Here is a 16,320-nt window from a genome sequence, read left to right as displayed (position 1 = left end):
TCAATGCCATTTGATTTCCTAATGCTATATTTTTTATGCATTTAAAAACATTATTCTAAGAAGGGGTTCATATGCTTCACCAGACTACCCAAAGGAGTCTGTTTCTGTAAAAGATTAAGGTGCTTTAATTTAGATATTTTAATTCATTTCTTTTCTCCTTTTCAGTATATGTATATACTGAACACACACACACACACATATATATACATGTGTATATATATATATGTATATAAAATCTGGTTTATTATTATCACATTGTTAGTTTTGATTCTGAATTTCATATTAAGAGCTTCAGAGTGCCAAGTTTTCTAAATCTGTTTTCCCCGAGAAGAATTGCTTACTATATATCTAATAGAATTATCTACCTCTGAAAATGAGTTTTTGGTTTATAATTTTATTTTTATACATATTACAATATGGTAGATGAAATCTAAGGATTGAGGATATATATGTTGAAATTTGCTACTCTATTGTATTGAATCTAATATGTTTTAAAATGCCAAATACAATGTAGGTTAAAGGAGGGGTTATTTTGTGTTGCTCTGTGGCAAAATTTCAAAATTATAACAAGTTTCTGTCTGTACTTCTGTGCTTTAAAGAAGGTGCAGCTTTTGGAAGAAAGTTCACATTCATTTGTATAACTAGTGGTTTTTCCTCAATGATTATTAGTAGAATTGTTTGCCACATTTTCTAATATTAAGAGGGAAACACTTTTCTCTTTCAGCTGATGTCAATTTTGCATTGGAACTTAGTGACTTGAGGCACCGACATGGTTTCCATATTATTTTGGTACATAAAAACCAGGCTTCTGAAGCACTGCTACATCATGCTCACGAGCTTATCAGATTTGAAGAGTTCATTTCAGACTTGCCCCCAAGGTTACCACTAAAAATGCCAGTAAGTGGTTGTGTGTGTGCGTGGGGTTTTAAGAATATTTTAATTATGTCACAATATTAAATTTGGAAATTATTTTATTTTTATATAGGGCCTCAAATTCTTTAAGCTACACTTTTAACGTTCCTTTACTCAGTTACCTATCAAATCATTTCCCAAGAAAAGGTAGAGAACAGTCCAAATTTTGTGCCCTTTATCATAATTTTTAAAACATCTTTCAAATTGTCTTTATTATGATTTTTCCCTTCCTTCCTTCCTTCCTTCCTTCCTTCCTTCCTTCCTTCCTTCCTTCCTTCCTTCCTTCCTTCCTTCCTTCCTTCCTTCCTTCCTTCCTTCCTTCCTTCCTTCCTTCCTTCCTTCCTTCCTTCTTTCCTCCCTTCCTCCCTTCCTCCCTTCCTCCCTTCCTCCCTTCCTTCCTTCCTTCCTTCCTTCCTCCTTTCCTCCCTTCCTCCCTTCCTCCCTTCCTCCCTTCCTTCCTTCCTTCCTTCCTTCCTTCCTTCCTTCCTTCCTTCCTTCCTTCCTTCCTTCCTTCCTTCCTTCCTTCCTTCCTTCCTTCCTTCCTTCCTTCCTTCCTTCCTTCCTTCCTTCCTTCCTTCCTTCCTTCCTTCTTTCCTCCCTTCCTCCCTTCCTCCCTCCCTCCCTCCCTCCCTCCCTCCCTCTTTGAAGACTTTCCTTTTGAGGATTTAATAATTTTAAACATGTTACTCTAGCTCAGGGTTTTTTTATTTGGGGTATGTGAACTTACTTTTAAAAATTTTTTCTTTCTTTCTTTTTTTTTTATTTGGTCAATTTCAAACACTATTCCTTGGTTGCAAAAATCATACTCCATTTCGCCCTCCCCTTCCCCCATCCCTCCCGTAACTGACAAGCAATTCCACTGGGTATCACATGTGAGCTTGACCAGAACCTGTCTCCATGTTGTTGATGTTTGCACCAGGATGTTCATTTAGGGTCCACATCCTCAATCATATCTCCCTTGACCCATGTAATCAAGCGGTTGCCCTTCTACTCCCACAGTTTTTCCTCTGAATGTGGATAGTTTTCTTTCTCATAGATCCCTCCAAGTTGTTCAGGATCACTGCATTGCCACTAATGGAGAAGTCCATTACACTCGATTATACCACAGTGTATTAGTCTCTGTGTACAATGTTCTCCTGGTTCTGCTCCTTTCACTCTGCATCACTTCCTGGAGGTTGTTCCAGTTGTGAACTTACTTTTTAAAAAATATTCTGATAGCTATTTCAATAAAACTACTTTCCTTGGTAATTATATGTATTTTGTTTTATGTATTTAAAAACATTTTTGTTAGAAGGTGTCAGTGACACACAAAAAAAATTTAATAACCCCAGGTTTCTCTAGCCTGATTCCTGAGTAAGAATGTAACTTCTGTATATTGTTGTTGTGGACCCCTCAAAGGAGACTATTATATGATAATTTACTAAGAAAAATGTTAAGGAAGATTTTTGTTACTTGATTGCTCACAGTCTTTCTGTTGTTATACCCCATCTCTTCTAATCCATACCATAAAGAAATTCCCTCCATTTTTAATCAATTGGGTCACTTAGTCTTCTTTGCTTAAATATTTCTAGTAAAGGGGAACTCATTATCTCTTGGCACACCATTCAGTTTTTCAATAACCATAATAGTTAGTATGTTTTTTCTTACACTGAGCCTAAATCTATTTCTTTTTAAATTCTACTCATAAAAACACAGAAGAAAAGCATTTCCTTGATCACCAATTGGTGAGGTAGACTCTAAATGATCACTTTATTGTAAATATTAATAATATGGAAATAGATCTTGATCATTGATACATGTAAAACCCAGTTGAATTGCTCTTTGGCTATGGGAGGGGGGGAGGAGGAAGGAGAGGGAAAGAATATGAATCATGTAACCATGAAAAAACACTCTAAATTAATTAAATAATTGGTGAACTTGGAAATAAATAAATTCCAGTCCTTGCTAAAGGGCAGTTCTTCCTTATGACAACCCTATAAATAATTCAAGATAATTATTATGTATTCTTGAAGTTATCTGTTCTCCAAGCTAAGAATCTTTTGTATTTTTAATTGGTCCCTTGTAAGGCATGTTCTTCAGTTCCTAAACTTTCTTTATTGATATATGTTATCCTCTAGTATCTTGAGATATCCTTAAAATGTCATTACCAGAACTGAACAGATAATCTAAACCTGTTCTGACCAGACTGTGTGCTTCATTCTGGACAATATGTCTCTTATTGAATTCTGAGATTCTTTCTATTAGCTTTTTTCAACAACCTTGTCTTACTCATGGAGATTCTGGTCAACTAAAGATCTTTTTGGATCTTGACTTTATATGTTTAAGATAGTTAATGTGTTGGCTGTCCTTCCCAACTTTGTGTCATCCGAAAATTTTGATGAGTATGCTGTGTCTACCTTTAAGTTTTTGATAAAATTGCTCAATAGCATAGAGCCTGAGATCTAAACTTAGAACAATGTACTGGAGGCTTTCTTTCTAACTTAACATCAGTAATGTTGTTAATAATTATTCTTTGTTTTTATTCTTTAGTTTCTAGTCATTCAGCCAGTTCCTAATCTACCAAATTGTCTGGGCCATATCTCTCCATCCTGTCTACAGTGCTAATCTGAGTGAGAGACTTTGCAAAATTTCAGTTTAGTTATTATACATTCTGGTGTTTTTCCTTTTAGAAAGAGAGAGTTCTAATAATATAGGAGATTTCTAATCTCCTATGTTTACTATGTTTAAGGAGATTGACTTTTTTAAGAAGAATCATATCACGATAAAAACTGTTGGCAAGGAGGTATTGTGCCATCTCTCTTTGTCCTTTCCTTTCATTATCAGTTATGGGTTGAAGACCATCCATTTTGTTTCTTTGGTTTCTAAATGGTTGTAATTAGATTGATGAAACTTAATCTTTTATCTTTTGCAGCAGTGCCACACTTTGCTCTATGTTTATAACCTTCCAACAAATAGAGATGGCAAAAGTGTGAGCAACCGCCTTAGACGCCTGTCAGACAACTGTGGTGGCAAAGTGCTCAGTCTTTCTGGAAGTAGTGCCATTCTGCGCTTCTTGAACCAAGAAAGTGCAGAACGTGCCCAGAAGCGAATGGAAAATGAAGATGTTTTTGGCAATAGAATTATTGTGTCATTTACTCCCAAAAATAAGGAACTTAGTGAGATAAAGAGTTCAAACACTGTTCCTGACAAAGCAAAATCCCCCAAAAAGGTCAACAAGAATCCAAAGTTGTGCCTAGTCAAAGATGGAAGTGAACAATCTCCCAGTGCCAAAGTCATGCCTGGAAAAGGGTTACAGGCAAATCTTGGATCTGCTGCAAAAAATACTAACATTAAAAGTTTACAGGTAATTTTGACAGCTTTTTTAGACTGATTTTTTGTTGACTTTATTGACTGATTTTTAGAATTTCTGTGTGGCTCATCTTTGACTTCAGTTTTGTATAACATTGATAGACTCATTAGTTATAGGTTGTATTCTGTACCATAGATCTGGTGCTGGACATTTTTAATTATCTTTGTATTTTTTTAAGGAATTGTGCCGAATTGAATCGAATACAAATAATAAAAACAGTGAACACCACCACCAGCAAGATCAACTAAGAACGGATACACCTTCTCCACAAAACAATTTTCGTGCTGCAAGTGCTGAAACTCTGACAGCTAAAACTGCAGGAACAGCAGAATCTGTTTATAAAAGCTGTCAGAAGTATGTGAAGTTATTTTATTTTTTTTAATCTGAATTAGTTTATTATGGCACAAAGTAACTTCTCTCCTCTACTCTTTTTTTTTAATTAGGAAAGAGAACTCTAGTAACCGAAGTATTACCAGTTCACCTATTGAGAAAAAAGATAAAGAGGAGGTTATGTTCCAAGTCAGTTATCCATCTGCTTTTAGCAAGTTAACTACATCAAGGCAACTCAGTCCTTTGCTTGTGTCTCAGAATTGGTCTTCTAGGTAAAAAACAGCTTTACATATGATGTCCAGATTTTTCATGGGGACTTTTTTTATTTGAAAATTTATAGAAAGGGAAATTATAGGAAATGTTTATCTATTTTTGGTTGAAAGTACACTATTATCATGTATACTTAGGTCCCATGGGGAAGTTGTGATCCCTGATAATCAGTTTTCTATAATTACTCTTCCTTAATGAGTAGACCTATACCCATCAGTCAGTGGTCCTCAACCTGTGGAGAACCTTTATGAAAGAAGTTGAAAATGACCTTATGGAATGGAAACAGCATAATTGTGCTCTACTCTCCACTGATGATTTTGGCTAATGACTGAAAGGGGGAATTTAGCTAAGATTTCTGGCCAGAGAAAAAGAAGAATATGATTACAACTGAGAAATCTGCCATGAGTTTACCATCAGTTTTTGTGAACCTACTGAAGAGACTTGACCTAGAGTCAAGTTAATTACTGGTTATATTAATTCAATAATTATTAGTCAGAATAACTGGTTATTTAAGACTTCAAAGACTCAAAACAGCTACATATATTTTCAAATTTTTATTATAAATTTACCAAATTAGAGAGGTCTTATGGTGTGGATAGACAGCTGACCTTGGAACCAGGGAGACCTGGATTCAAATCCTACCTCTGTCATACTAGCTCTGGGTTTCTGGGTAAGTTATTTACCCTCTCATATTCTAAGCAAGTTTTTGAGATCATAGACTGATGCTTTAAGCTTTAAAAAAAAATCTTTTCCATAGCAATTTTTGGAGTAGCAAGGGATATTTTTCTTTTTTTCGGTTGAGGAAACATTGAGAGGTTAAGTAACATTATAGCACAACTAGTAAATATCTAAAATGAGATTTTAACACTTCCTGACTCTTAAGATCAATATCTTATCTACAATGTCACAAAATTTCTTAAAGCTAAGAATAATTAAGGTATTTAACAATTTAAATTAGAAGTCAACAAATAGTACCCAGTTGTTATTTTGGAAATAAGAAAAATCATCTGTGTATAGCATATGCACAGGATGTTTAAACAAAAAAGAAATTTGTTTTCTTTTTAAGGGCCATTTGTATAGTGAAAATTTTTTTAAAGCATTGGTGTAATATTTTAATATACTTTTATTTTAAGCAGGAGTGTATCTCCAAACCTTTTGAACAGAGCATCCCCACTTACTTGCAACATTACAAATCCTAGCAGCACAGACTGCCCTGACCCATTTGCAAATGGTGCTGATATTCAGATTAGTAATATTGACTACAGACTGTCTCGGAAGGAATTGCAGCAAGTTATGCAAGAAGCTTTCTCTAGGCATGGCAAGGTAATCATTCCATTTTTCTTAATGTTATTTTTTGTGTTTTTGCCTTGTTTAGTTTTTTGTCTCTATTGCCAAAAGAGTTTTAAGTGGCTTAGCGCAACAAACACTAATCGTATAAATGTTTAGGGTAGTATAGGTTAGTGGTTTAGTGTAGCCTAATTCAACACATAAGGTTATTATTAGAGTATAAAGCATTAAACTATTATTATAAATTTAAAAATGGAAATTGAACTCCCATGCTTTTTGCTAATGCTCTTCTTCAAACTATAGAAAGCAAAGCTACAGAAACAGTATTCTTCATCCTCTGAGGGGGGATGTTAGGAGCCCTTAGTATGATCATGGAGGCTGGGTTAAATCACACTTTAAATATAAATTGATGATACTTTTTTTTTTTTAATAAACCCTTACCTTCTGTCTTGGAGTCAATACTGTGTATTGGCTCCAAGGCAGAAGAGTGGTAAGGGCTAGGCAATGGGGGTCAAGTGACTTGCCCAGGGTCACACAGCTGGGAAGTGTCTGAGGTTATATTTGAACCTAGGACGTCCCGTCTCTAGGGCTGGCTCTCAATCCACTGAGCTACCCAGCTGCCCCCGATGATACTTTTTAATATACTAATTGCTAAATTTCCTTAGAATTGTTATAATTACTTTTTATTAGTATGTTGATCCATCTTAGTTGTCCTGTTTTTAGGTACAGCTTGCTAACAATATACCAATTATTGGTTTTGATCTGTATCTTCCTAGTATCTTAGAACAGTCAGGTGAAAACTCCATGAATGTTTTTATTCAGAGTTTGGTACCATGTGACCTTTAAATCTAGTGACTTTGACTTGGGGGTCAGAATTTCACCTTAATTACAGGACAAAAAAGGTCCGAAATAGGACACATTTTAAAGGTTTGCTGTGTTAGAATTCTATGACAAAAGGCTTGTAAAGTTTTGCTTTTTGCTGTTTTAGGTAAAGAGCATAGAGCTCAGTCCTCATACAGATTATCAGCTAAAAGCTATCGTTCAGATGGAAAACTTGCAGGAAGCAATCAGTGCAGTGAATAGTCTTCACAGATATAAAATTGGCAGCAAAAGAATCCAAGTCTCTTTAGCCACCGGAACTGCTAATAAATCACTCTCTTTGCTAAGGTAAAAAAAAAAGTTCTATTATAGGAGAACAAGTTTTGACCTATAAAATGATCATATCAGCATTATCATAGCTAATGTTCTAGAGTTTATATAATGCTTTATGATTTAGAAAGCACTTTATATAGGTTACCTCACAACATTCTATGAAGCAGATACTATTACTATCTGTATTTTTGCTGATTGGGAAATTGAGGCTGAGAGTGGTTAAGTCATTTGCCTCAGGTTCATTCAGCTAGTTAGTGACTGAGGCTGGATTTGAACTCTAAATCTAGTGCCCTAATCCCTTAGCTTCTTGACATATCTGGAAATACTTGATTACTTACAAATTGATGCATTTGGAAATAAGATTTCTTCATCCTTGTTCATGTTTATAATTTCAACATCAATCATTTTAAGGAATACAACTTAACTGTGGTGAGCACTCAGTAATAAAAGAAATAAATCATCTGCATATTGCATATACCAAGTGATAGAAAATTAAATCAAACTTAAAAAGCAAAACAAAAAGACTTGAAAATCCTTACTTTCAAACCAGTAAAAAGACAGTGAAATTATCCACATGTGGTGTCCTCTCTCTCATATATTAGGTATAGGTTCTCTATTACTCTCATTTATCTTTCACATTCTATCTTTTACGTTCATATTATTATAGAGAAAATTAGTTGTTACAGTCCTGACTTTAGCAGAATCACCTATTTGAATTTTTTCATATTAGGAGCATTTTCTTTAACTTTATCTATATCATGCCCTCTGTGGATATATTCTAGCTCTGCCTTGAGCCCTCTTGTTACACTTTCTCTCTTGAGGACTTCCTCAACTTCCATCAGTTTATTTATCATCTCTGTACAGATAATTCCTGGTTCTACATATTCAGTCCCATTCTCTTTCCTGAGTTCTAGTCTCATGGCACTGACTGCCTCTTTAGACATTTCAAACTGGATGTCCCATGTACACCACATGCAGCGTGTCTAAAAGAGAACTCATTTTCTTTCCTCCCAAACACTCCCTGCCTCAAGTCTACTACTCCATTTGCTACACTACTTCTAGGAAGGACACCAACAGTTGGGGAATTCAGAGAAATCTTTGTGTAGAAGGTATTTAACTTTGTTCTTAAAGGAAGTGTAGGATAAGTGAGGTAGACGGGAAGAAGGAGTACATTTCAGATAGCAAAGAGAGAAGGGAAATGGAGTACCATATGTGAGGAACAATGAGAAAAGAATTTGGCTAGATTAGAGCCATTTATAATGAGACTGGAAAGCAAGGAAGGATTGTATTCTAGAAGGTCTTTAAAAACCACTTAGGAGTTTCTATCATAGATGCAGTAGTTTGCCACTAGAGTTGATCAAGGAGGCATGACATAGTCAGATAGACACTTGTGAAAAATCACTTTGCAGGTCACTCTATGGAGGACAGCTGAGAGGTGAGCTTGGGCTTGGAAGACTGCTTGGGTCTCCTATAATAATTACAGGTCACATCACTACTTAACCTCAGTTTCCTAATCTGTAAATAAAGACAGTAACATCTACTTCAGGATTGATGTGAGGATCAAATGAAATAACATCTATAAAGTGCTTTGCAAAATTGAAAGGTCTATATAAATGCTAGCTAATACTATTTTTGTTGTTGTGATGATAATGATTTATCTATCCTCTTGATAAGTTTCTTGAGAACAATGATTTTTTTTCTTTTCCTTTTTTTGGTCTTTTTATCCTTAGTGCCTGGCATGTATTAGGTACTTAATAAATGCTTATTGTTTGCTTGATTGGTTTAGGATAGTAGATTTGGTTACTGTTAGGATCTGTGATTGTATGATCAATTTGGGTAACTAGGTAAATATCTTTTTCTCTAAAAGATAAGTTGTTTAAAACATGTAATCCTTTTTGTCCTTTTTTTTACATATCATCCTAAATAGCCTATGACCACACCCTCTGTCTATGTATATGTCTCCTAACTACTATGATTATGATAACAATTTTTCAGAGTTACAGATATCTTTCCATGTAGGAATTTACCAGCCTTATTGAAGCCCTTAAATTTTTTCTTTCTTCTTTATCTTTTTATGCTTTACTTGAATTTTGTATTTAGACATCACATTTTCTGTTTGTCTGGTCTTCAGGAATTTATGGAAATCTTCTATTTTATTAAATGACTATATTTTCCCCTGAAAGAATATAGTCAGGATAGGTGATTCTTTGTTGTAAATCTATTCCCTTACCTTCTGGAAAGTCATATTCCATGCCCTTCTGGTCCTTCACTGTGGAATCTGTCATTTGTGTAATCCTGACTGGGGCTTCATGATATTTGAATTGTTTCTGGATGCTTGCATGCAGTATTTTCTCCTTGGCCTGGGAGCTCTTGAACTTGGCTATAATGTTCCTGGGAGTTATCATTTGGGGATTTATTACAGGAAGTGATCTGTGGATTCTCTTGTTCAAGAATATCAGGGCAGTTTTCTTGGATAATTTCTTGTAACATGATGTCTAGGCTTTTTTTTTTTGGGTCACCACTTTCAAGTAGTCCAATAGTTCTTAAATTGTCTCTCTTGGATCTATTTTCCAAGTCAATTGTTTTTTTTTTCAAAGAGATATTTCATATTTTCTTCTTTTTTTTCCTTCGTCTGATTTTGTTTTATTGTTTCTTGCTATCTCATGAAGTCATTAGCTTCTATTTGTCCCATTCTGATTTTTAAAGCCTGAATTTCTTCCATGACCTTTTGATCCTTCTTTTCCATTTGATCCATTCTTTTCATGGCAGTCTTTTCTTCATTGGATTTTTGTACCTTTTTCCAGGTGACTAGTTTTACTTTTTAGGCTGTTATATTCTTTTTGCATTACTTTCATTCCTTTTTCCCATTTTTATTTGACCTTCCTTATTTGATTTTTTGAATTCCTTTTTAAGTTCTTTCAGAGCTTAAGACTAATTCCCTTTTTTTTTTTAAGTTTTGCTTGTGGTTGCTTGAATCTTGCCATTTCCTGTTGCTTCTGTGCTTTGCTGATTGTTCCCCTAGAGATTTTTGAGCATTAAATGTTTCTTTTGCTGTTTGCTCATTTTCTTAGCCTTTTTTTTGCCTGTGGACTGGAAATTCTGAAAGCTGCTTGCTGCTTCTGTCTCCTTTGCTGCTGGCTTGCTGGGTTTGGCAGTGTGAGCTATTTTGCCCTGGGGCCAGGTCTGTACTGCAGCAGGGCAGGCTTGAAAGGGACTAGTGCTATGGACTACTGGGTTTCACTACAGGCTGGTGCTAGGGCCTTGGGGATTCAAGGGGAAGGGGAATAATCTGTTGTCCCTGGATCCTGAAGTTAGCCTATGCCTAATCGTGGAACCTAGTGCACTGAGAGGGGGTGGTGGGATGGTTGGCCAGCACTTCTCTGTGTGCAGTTTTGCTTCCAGTTCCCCCTTATCCTGTGAAAATTGACTCTCTCTGTCTATGTTTCTCTTGCTATTCAATTTTGACTCCTGTTGTTTTGAGATGGTTTTTAAAGATTGGTTAGGAAGGATTGTCAGAGTGGTTTAGGCTTTCATTGCTACTAAGCCGCCTCCCTTTTTTGTCTTAAATTGTTTTTTGTCCCTAATAAACCATTTTAAATCATAATCTTCTGAACCATAGCAATTTTAATTTCCATTAAATCTAATATCTCTATTGAAGTGTGCCCTTCAATACTAATTATATAGTGCTAATGCTGAATGTTATTAATTTTACTTTCTAGTACAATAGGGCATCTTCTGATTGCATTCCATAAAGTTTATAATATGTAACTTCACCTTGTACTTTGGTTCCCAAATCTTTGTTTTAATAAGTCTGGAGAACCTCAGGAGCTCAAATTTATTGTGTGAACAAGTTTACTGATAATATGTAATCTGTTTTACAAAAAATGGTTTGGAACAAGTTGTAGAGAATTGTTTCTAATTGTTTGTATTTGTAGCTCAGAAACAATATCCATTCTTCAAGATGCTCCTGCCTGTTGCTTGCCTCTATTTAAGTTCACAGACGTTTATGAAAAAAAGTAAGTCAACTGAAATTAAGTTTATTGAAGTTGCTTTTTAAAGGATTATTATGTTTTTAGCAAACTCAATTTTCTATTTCTGTGAATTTGGCAATAAAATAAGTACTGTTTATTTTTCTTATCTGTGTCAAGTTACTTAAACTGGTGATTTTTTCTATATAGTATTGAGAACAATTTTTTGAACTATGTCCTTAAATTCTGTACTTAACTTCTCTCCTTTCTTATTTAGGTTTGGACACAAATTGAACATGTCAGACCTATATAAATTAACAGACACAATAGCAATCCGTGATCAAGGAAATGGGCGGTTGGTGTGTCTGCTATCTAGTAGTCAGGCCCGACAGAGCCCATTAGGGTCTTCTCAGTCACATGATGGTTCATCAGCTAATTGTAGTCCCATTATATTTGAAGAACTAGAATATCATGAACCTGTCTGCAAGCAGCACTGCTCAAATAAAGATTTCAGGTAGACTAAAAAGAATCTTTTTTGTAAAAGTCATCCTATTTTTTCTTTAGAAATAATTGATAAGATAGTTGTTAACTAAAACATAAATAGGCAACTAAATACTTTTTCTCATTATTTCAGTGAACATGAATTTGATCCAGATTCATATAAAATCCCTTATGTTATACTCTCTCTGAAGACATTTGCACCCCAGGTTCATAGTCTTCTACAAACGCATGAGGGCACTGTGCCGTTACTGAGGTGAATAATTTTGGATATCATTTTTAATGTCAAAATCAGAGTAAAATGATTTCCCTGTTCCCCTTTTTACTGAAACTCAGGTGCAGGGTCTTTTCTTGCTAGATGCAGTGAAGCTGTGTCCTGAAATTTTGGCTTGCTTTTTCAGTTGACCTAAACTTAACGAAGGAGCTCTAAAGTGGAATACCACTTCCTTACAGAATTGGGAAAACATGACCTGAGCAGTTAGAGCAAATCTTATTTCCTTGATAAGGTTTTTATTATTGAGTTCAAGTTCAAATGGTGGAGCTCCTGTGTTACTTCTAAATTATAGCTGATATTTCTATATTCCTTTATGGTTTGCAGAGAGTTGTATGTACACAGAAAAAATGGATCTTTAACTTATGAGTCGGTTCGCTTTAACTTTTGTATGTTTCTTTGTAGTTTCCCAGATTGCTACACTGCAGAGTTCAGTGACCTAGAAGTAGTGCAGGAAAATCAAGGTGGTGTTCCCTTGGAACATCTCATCACCTGTGTTCCCGGAGTAAACATTGTTACTGCACAGAATGGCATAAAAGTAGTTAAGTGGATACATAATAAGCCCCCACCTCCAAACACTGGTATGTCTTTATTTCTTTTACTTAGTCCATTGGAATTCTTGCTAACACATGTGGAGAATACACATATATGTACAAACACAAATATGTCAATTTTAAAATTATCTGATTTTTTATTAACAAACTGAAAATAACATACAGGTTTCTCCTTTGCTATTTAAAACTCCACTTTGAAATAGCAGATACTTTATAGAACTCTTAAAAATTTGATCAGAAATTATCTTTGACTTGTGATCTATGTAAATAAAATTTAAGGCAAAATTCAGGATGAAATACCTATAAACACAATTGCCTTTTGTAATGTATATTTTAAAATATAAATAAAATAAAATATAAAATATTCATATTTTTACCCTGTAACTTGGCTTATTTGAAAAATTAGACAGTTTTTTAGACCTGAAGGTAATATTGAAAAACACTTTACTTCTTTGATATTTATTTAGTTTAGCTCAATCAATAAACATTAATTATGTTCTATATGCCAGGCATTGTGCTTAAGTGCCAGGATTATAAGAAGAGGGCAAAGACAGTTCATAGTGAGGACTACTAGCTGGTAGTCGGAACAAGGGATATCATCTACTTCAAGAAAGTAGTACTCATTCTGTGCTTCCTCTGAATTTTTTAATAGTCTTTCATCATCCACTGCCCAATGTTAGGCAATCTTTTTCTCATAATTTACCAGACCTAATTTTCTTGTTCCTTTTTCTCTATTGTAAATTTTGCTCAGCTGTGAAGGAAAAAAATCTTAGGGAATGTTTTTGCCCTTTTCTATCTCTTTGTGCTAGTTGTGAATAACCAAAAAAAAATTATTCTAATCATGACCAATAAGAATAGTAGTGCTACTGATACTTAGATAGCTAGAAAAAGAAAATTTTTTACTTTGAAGTAAAATTAGATAGAACCATTACCATACATTTTTGACCTCTCAACAAGTCCAGAGAAGTCACTTTAAGAATTTCCACAAAAGCTTCCATTTCCTTCTTACTCTTCCCAAATATGACCCCCTCTTTTTTTAAATTATAGGCATCCACTTAAGAAAGTTGAATTAGAAAGTTTTGAAGTTTTTTAAAATTAGTGTTAAAAAAAGCATTTAAAGTATTTATTGTGGTTGTACTGTACATCAAGCTCATTGGTGGTTAAACAAGTTTGTGTAGGTGAATCTGGGAACCTAAATTGACTAAATATCCTCTCTCAGCATCAGTTGCCTTATCTGTAAAATTGGGATGATAATGGGTAATGAAAGTTAAGTGTTTTGCAAACCTTAAAGCACCATACAAATTTGGGATTTTTGAAATTTTTTATAACTTAAAAAATTTTTTTATGTTTTATTTTATGTATATATTATATATGTTTTTATAACTATTTTTGAAGAAAGTAGCACTATTATGAAAATTATGAAAAATAGGATTTATTTTTGGTCTTATTGTTTAGATTTGGAAATAAGTACAGAAACATCTGCTAGCCTATAAATACTTGTGGCTAATATTGACTTTTTGCTATACCTAAATTTGGAAGTAAATAAAGCAAAGTTCTTTTCTACTTGATTGATTTAAATTTTTAGTGACTTCAAGCAGTGCCTCTAGTGTTCTAATTATCTATTGAAAATTCTATTTACTTGTTTTTAAATATTCACTTTTGTCTCCCATTCTAGACCCTTGGCTGCTGCGTTCCAAAAGTCCTGTGGGGAACCCACAGCTTATCCAATTCAGTAGGGAAGTAATTGACTTACTGAAGAATCAGCCATCTTGTATCATATCTGTTGGCAAATTCATCCCATGCTATCATCATCATTTTGCAAAGCAATGCCGGGTATCAGACTATGGATATTCCAGGTTAATGGAACTACTTGAAGCAGTGCCTCATGTATTGCAGGTGAGTGACCCTCAGGAAATTTTGTTGGAAGAAATAATTATGTAAGAAATTCAGAAATGAGAGAAATTTTGATTTGTTAAAAAAAATCTATGTGGCATTAAGTTTTATTATTGATAGATTGCCTTATGAGTTAGAAGATTAGAAAACTTAGAATTAATTTGAATGGCAATCTAAAAAGCTTCCTTTAAAAAAAATGATTTACCACTTCAGGTAGAACAGTATATTACTGATAAAAGCTAGCTTAAAGACAGAAAATACAAGCTAAAGATAAGAGAATATTTGTAAGGGAGAATGAAGGAAAGCAGGACTTTTGCAAAAGAGGCCAAAGACAGGGTTTTGCAAAGGAGGGTCTGGTCACACACACAGAACTGAAAGAGTTGTTCCAGAATCTGGAGAAGGGATAAAACAAGACACCTAAGGCAGTTGGGTTTCCGTTGTTCCTGTCCTGCCAGGGAAGCAAAGAGGTAACTTCCTGTTGGCTAGTTCTGTCTAGGTCTGAAGGAGGTAACTTACCTATTCCCTGAAATTCAGAGGTTTGTTTGTTCCAGCTATCCGGAGATTCCTGAGATCATTTCCATCCCTGTCTCTAATTTCCATCTCCCTTTGAATCCTATAAGCTCTTGTGTCCCTGAGAGTTCCTGACTGTGTATGAGAGAGAGAGAGAACTGCCAAGACCCAGTGGAATCTGCCAATGAGAACAGGCCAGCCATCTGGGCCTTTGATCCCTGGCCTACAAGGGTGAACTTATCAAAGTTCAAGCTATCTTATCTGGATAAACTATTTAACTTATCTATCAATAATTTGAGAACCAGTTAGCTGAGATTAGATCATTAGTAAGGGTTTTTAGTACAGAGGGACAGTGTAGCCAAAAGATCTATGAAGATGGTTCCGTGAAGGCCCATAGAGGGAATTTGGGTGGAGAATCTAGATTTTAAAACTTAGTGACACCTTCTCCCTGGTCCTCCTCATTCCTCTTTACTTGAATATAAATAAAACTAAGTTACTGTTTTTTTTTTTTTATGAATAATCAGATAGTGTTTGAATTCACAAGTTGCTTCTCAGGCCTAGTCATTGAGTAATATACCAAACGATGAAGCATCAGGTCTATATCCCTTCCTTCAATATTATCAACTTATTATTTCACATTGCATGCAAAAGTGTTAGCATTACACATCCTCACTGGATGTGTAATAAAGTGTCTTGGTGTTGACTAGATTAGGTGTTGTGTTTCTAAGAACCATTGCAGGGTACTGGAAAGAGTCCTAATTTGGAGACAGAAAATCAGTGATCAAGGCTAGTCCTGTCATTTCACCTTTTTTGGACTTCAGTTTCCCACTTTGTTTTTATGAAGGAGTTGGACTAGATGATATCTGCAGCCCCTTCAGTTGTAAATCCTATAATTCTTTGAACTTGAGTGGTAGCAATATAATAAAATTATTTCATGTCGCCTGGGAATGTTAGCATTTTCCAGAAGACAAGGTGAATTTCTTAGGCATGCCAAAAGGATCTTTTTTCTGAATTAATCAAATTCTTTACATTACTAATGATATAACCCTTTCAAGGTATATATAACAGCTGTAGGAAGCTGGAGAAGGAACAGTGTCACTTTAAGTAATTTCCCTTGTTTTTACAGATCCATTTTATAACAAGTATATCTATTCAAACTCATAGTAAAGGTGTTCTCTGGGGCAAAAGAAAGTGGATAGTAAGTTTTGTCAGAAAATAACATTGGTAAATGAGATTTGTTTGTTGAGTTACTCAGTGCTTTGTAAGTTTGCACTCAGTTATTTGTTGGATGTTTGTTTTAATGAATGTAATGATTTTAATTCAGAG

General features: G+C 34.7%; 1 protein-coding gene across 3 annotated transcripts in view; it reads left to right on the top strand.

The window, feature by feature from the left end:
- Positions 1-16,320, top strand: part of MARF1 (meiosis regulator and mRNA stability factor 1) — a 41,472-nt gene that overhangs the window by 13,859 nt on the left and 11,293 nt on the right. For 2 of the 3 annotated variants that reach the window (XM_056806192.1, XM_056806194.1), the window contains exons 7-17: positions 725-897; positions 3,824-4,255; positions 4,440-4,615; positions 4,705-4,863; positions 5,998-6,184; positions 7,137-7,315; positions 11,236-11,316; positions 11,546-11,782; positions 11,903-12,022; positions 12,443-12,618; positions 14,267-14,487. In XM_056806192.1, the coding sequence (XP_056662170.1) occupies positions 725-897; positions 3,824-4,255; positions 4,440-4,615; positions 4,705-4,863; positions 5,998-6,184; positions 7,137-7,315; positions 11,236-11,316; positions 11,546-11,782; positions 11,903-12,022; positions 12,443-12,618; positions 14,267-14,487 (2,141 nt within the window). The remainder of the gene's footprint in view (positions 1-724; positions 898-3,823; positions 4,256-4,439; positions 4,616-4,704; positions 4,864-5,997; positions 6,185-7,136; positions 7,316-11,235; positions 11,317-11,545; positions 11,783-11,902; positions 12,023-12,442; positions 12,619-14,266; positions 14,488-16,320) is intronic. The other variant, XM_056806193.1, reaches the window with a different exon arrangement.

The sequence above is a fragment of the Monodelphis domestica genome, chromosome 7, assembly GCF_027887165.1.
Source record: "Monodelphis domestica isolate mMonDom1 chromosome 7, mMonDom1.pri, whole genome shotgun sequence".
In the NCBI taxonomy this organism is placed as follows: domain Eukaryota; kingdom Metazoa; phylum Chordata; class Mammalia; order Didelphimorphia; family Didelphidae; genus Monodelphis; species Monodelphis domestica.
The sequence above is the reverse complement of the archived record's forward strand: the minus strand, read 5'-3'. Positions and strand labels throughout refer to the sequence as shown.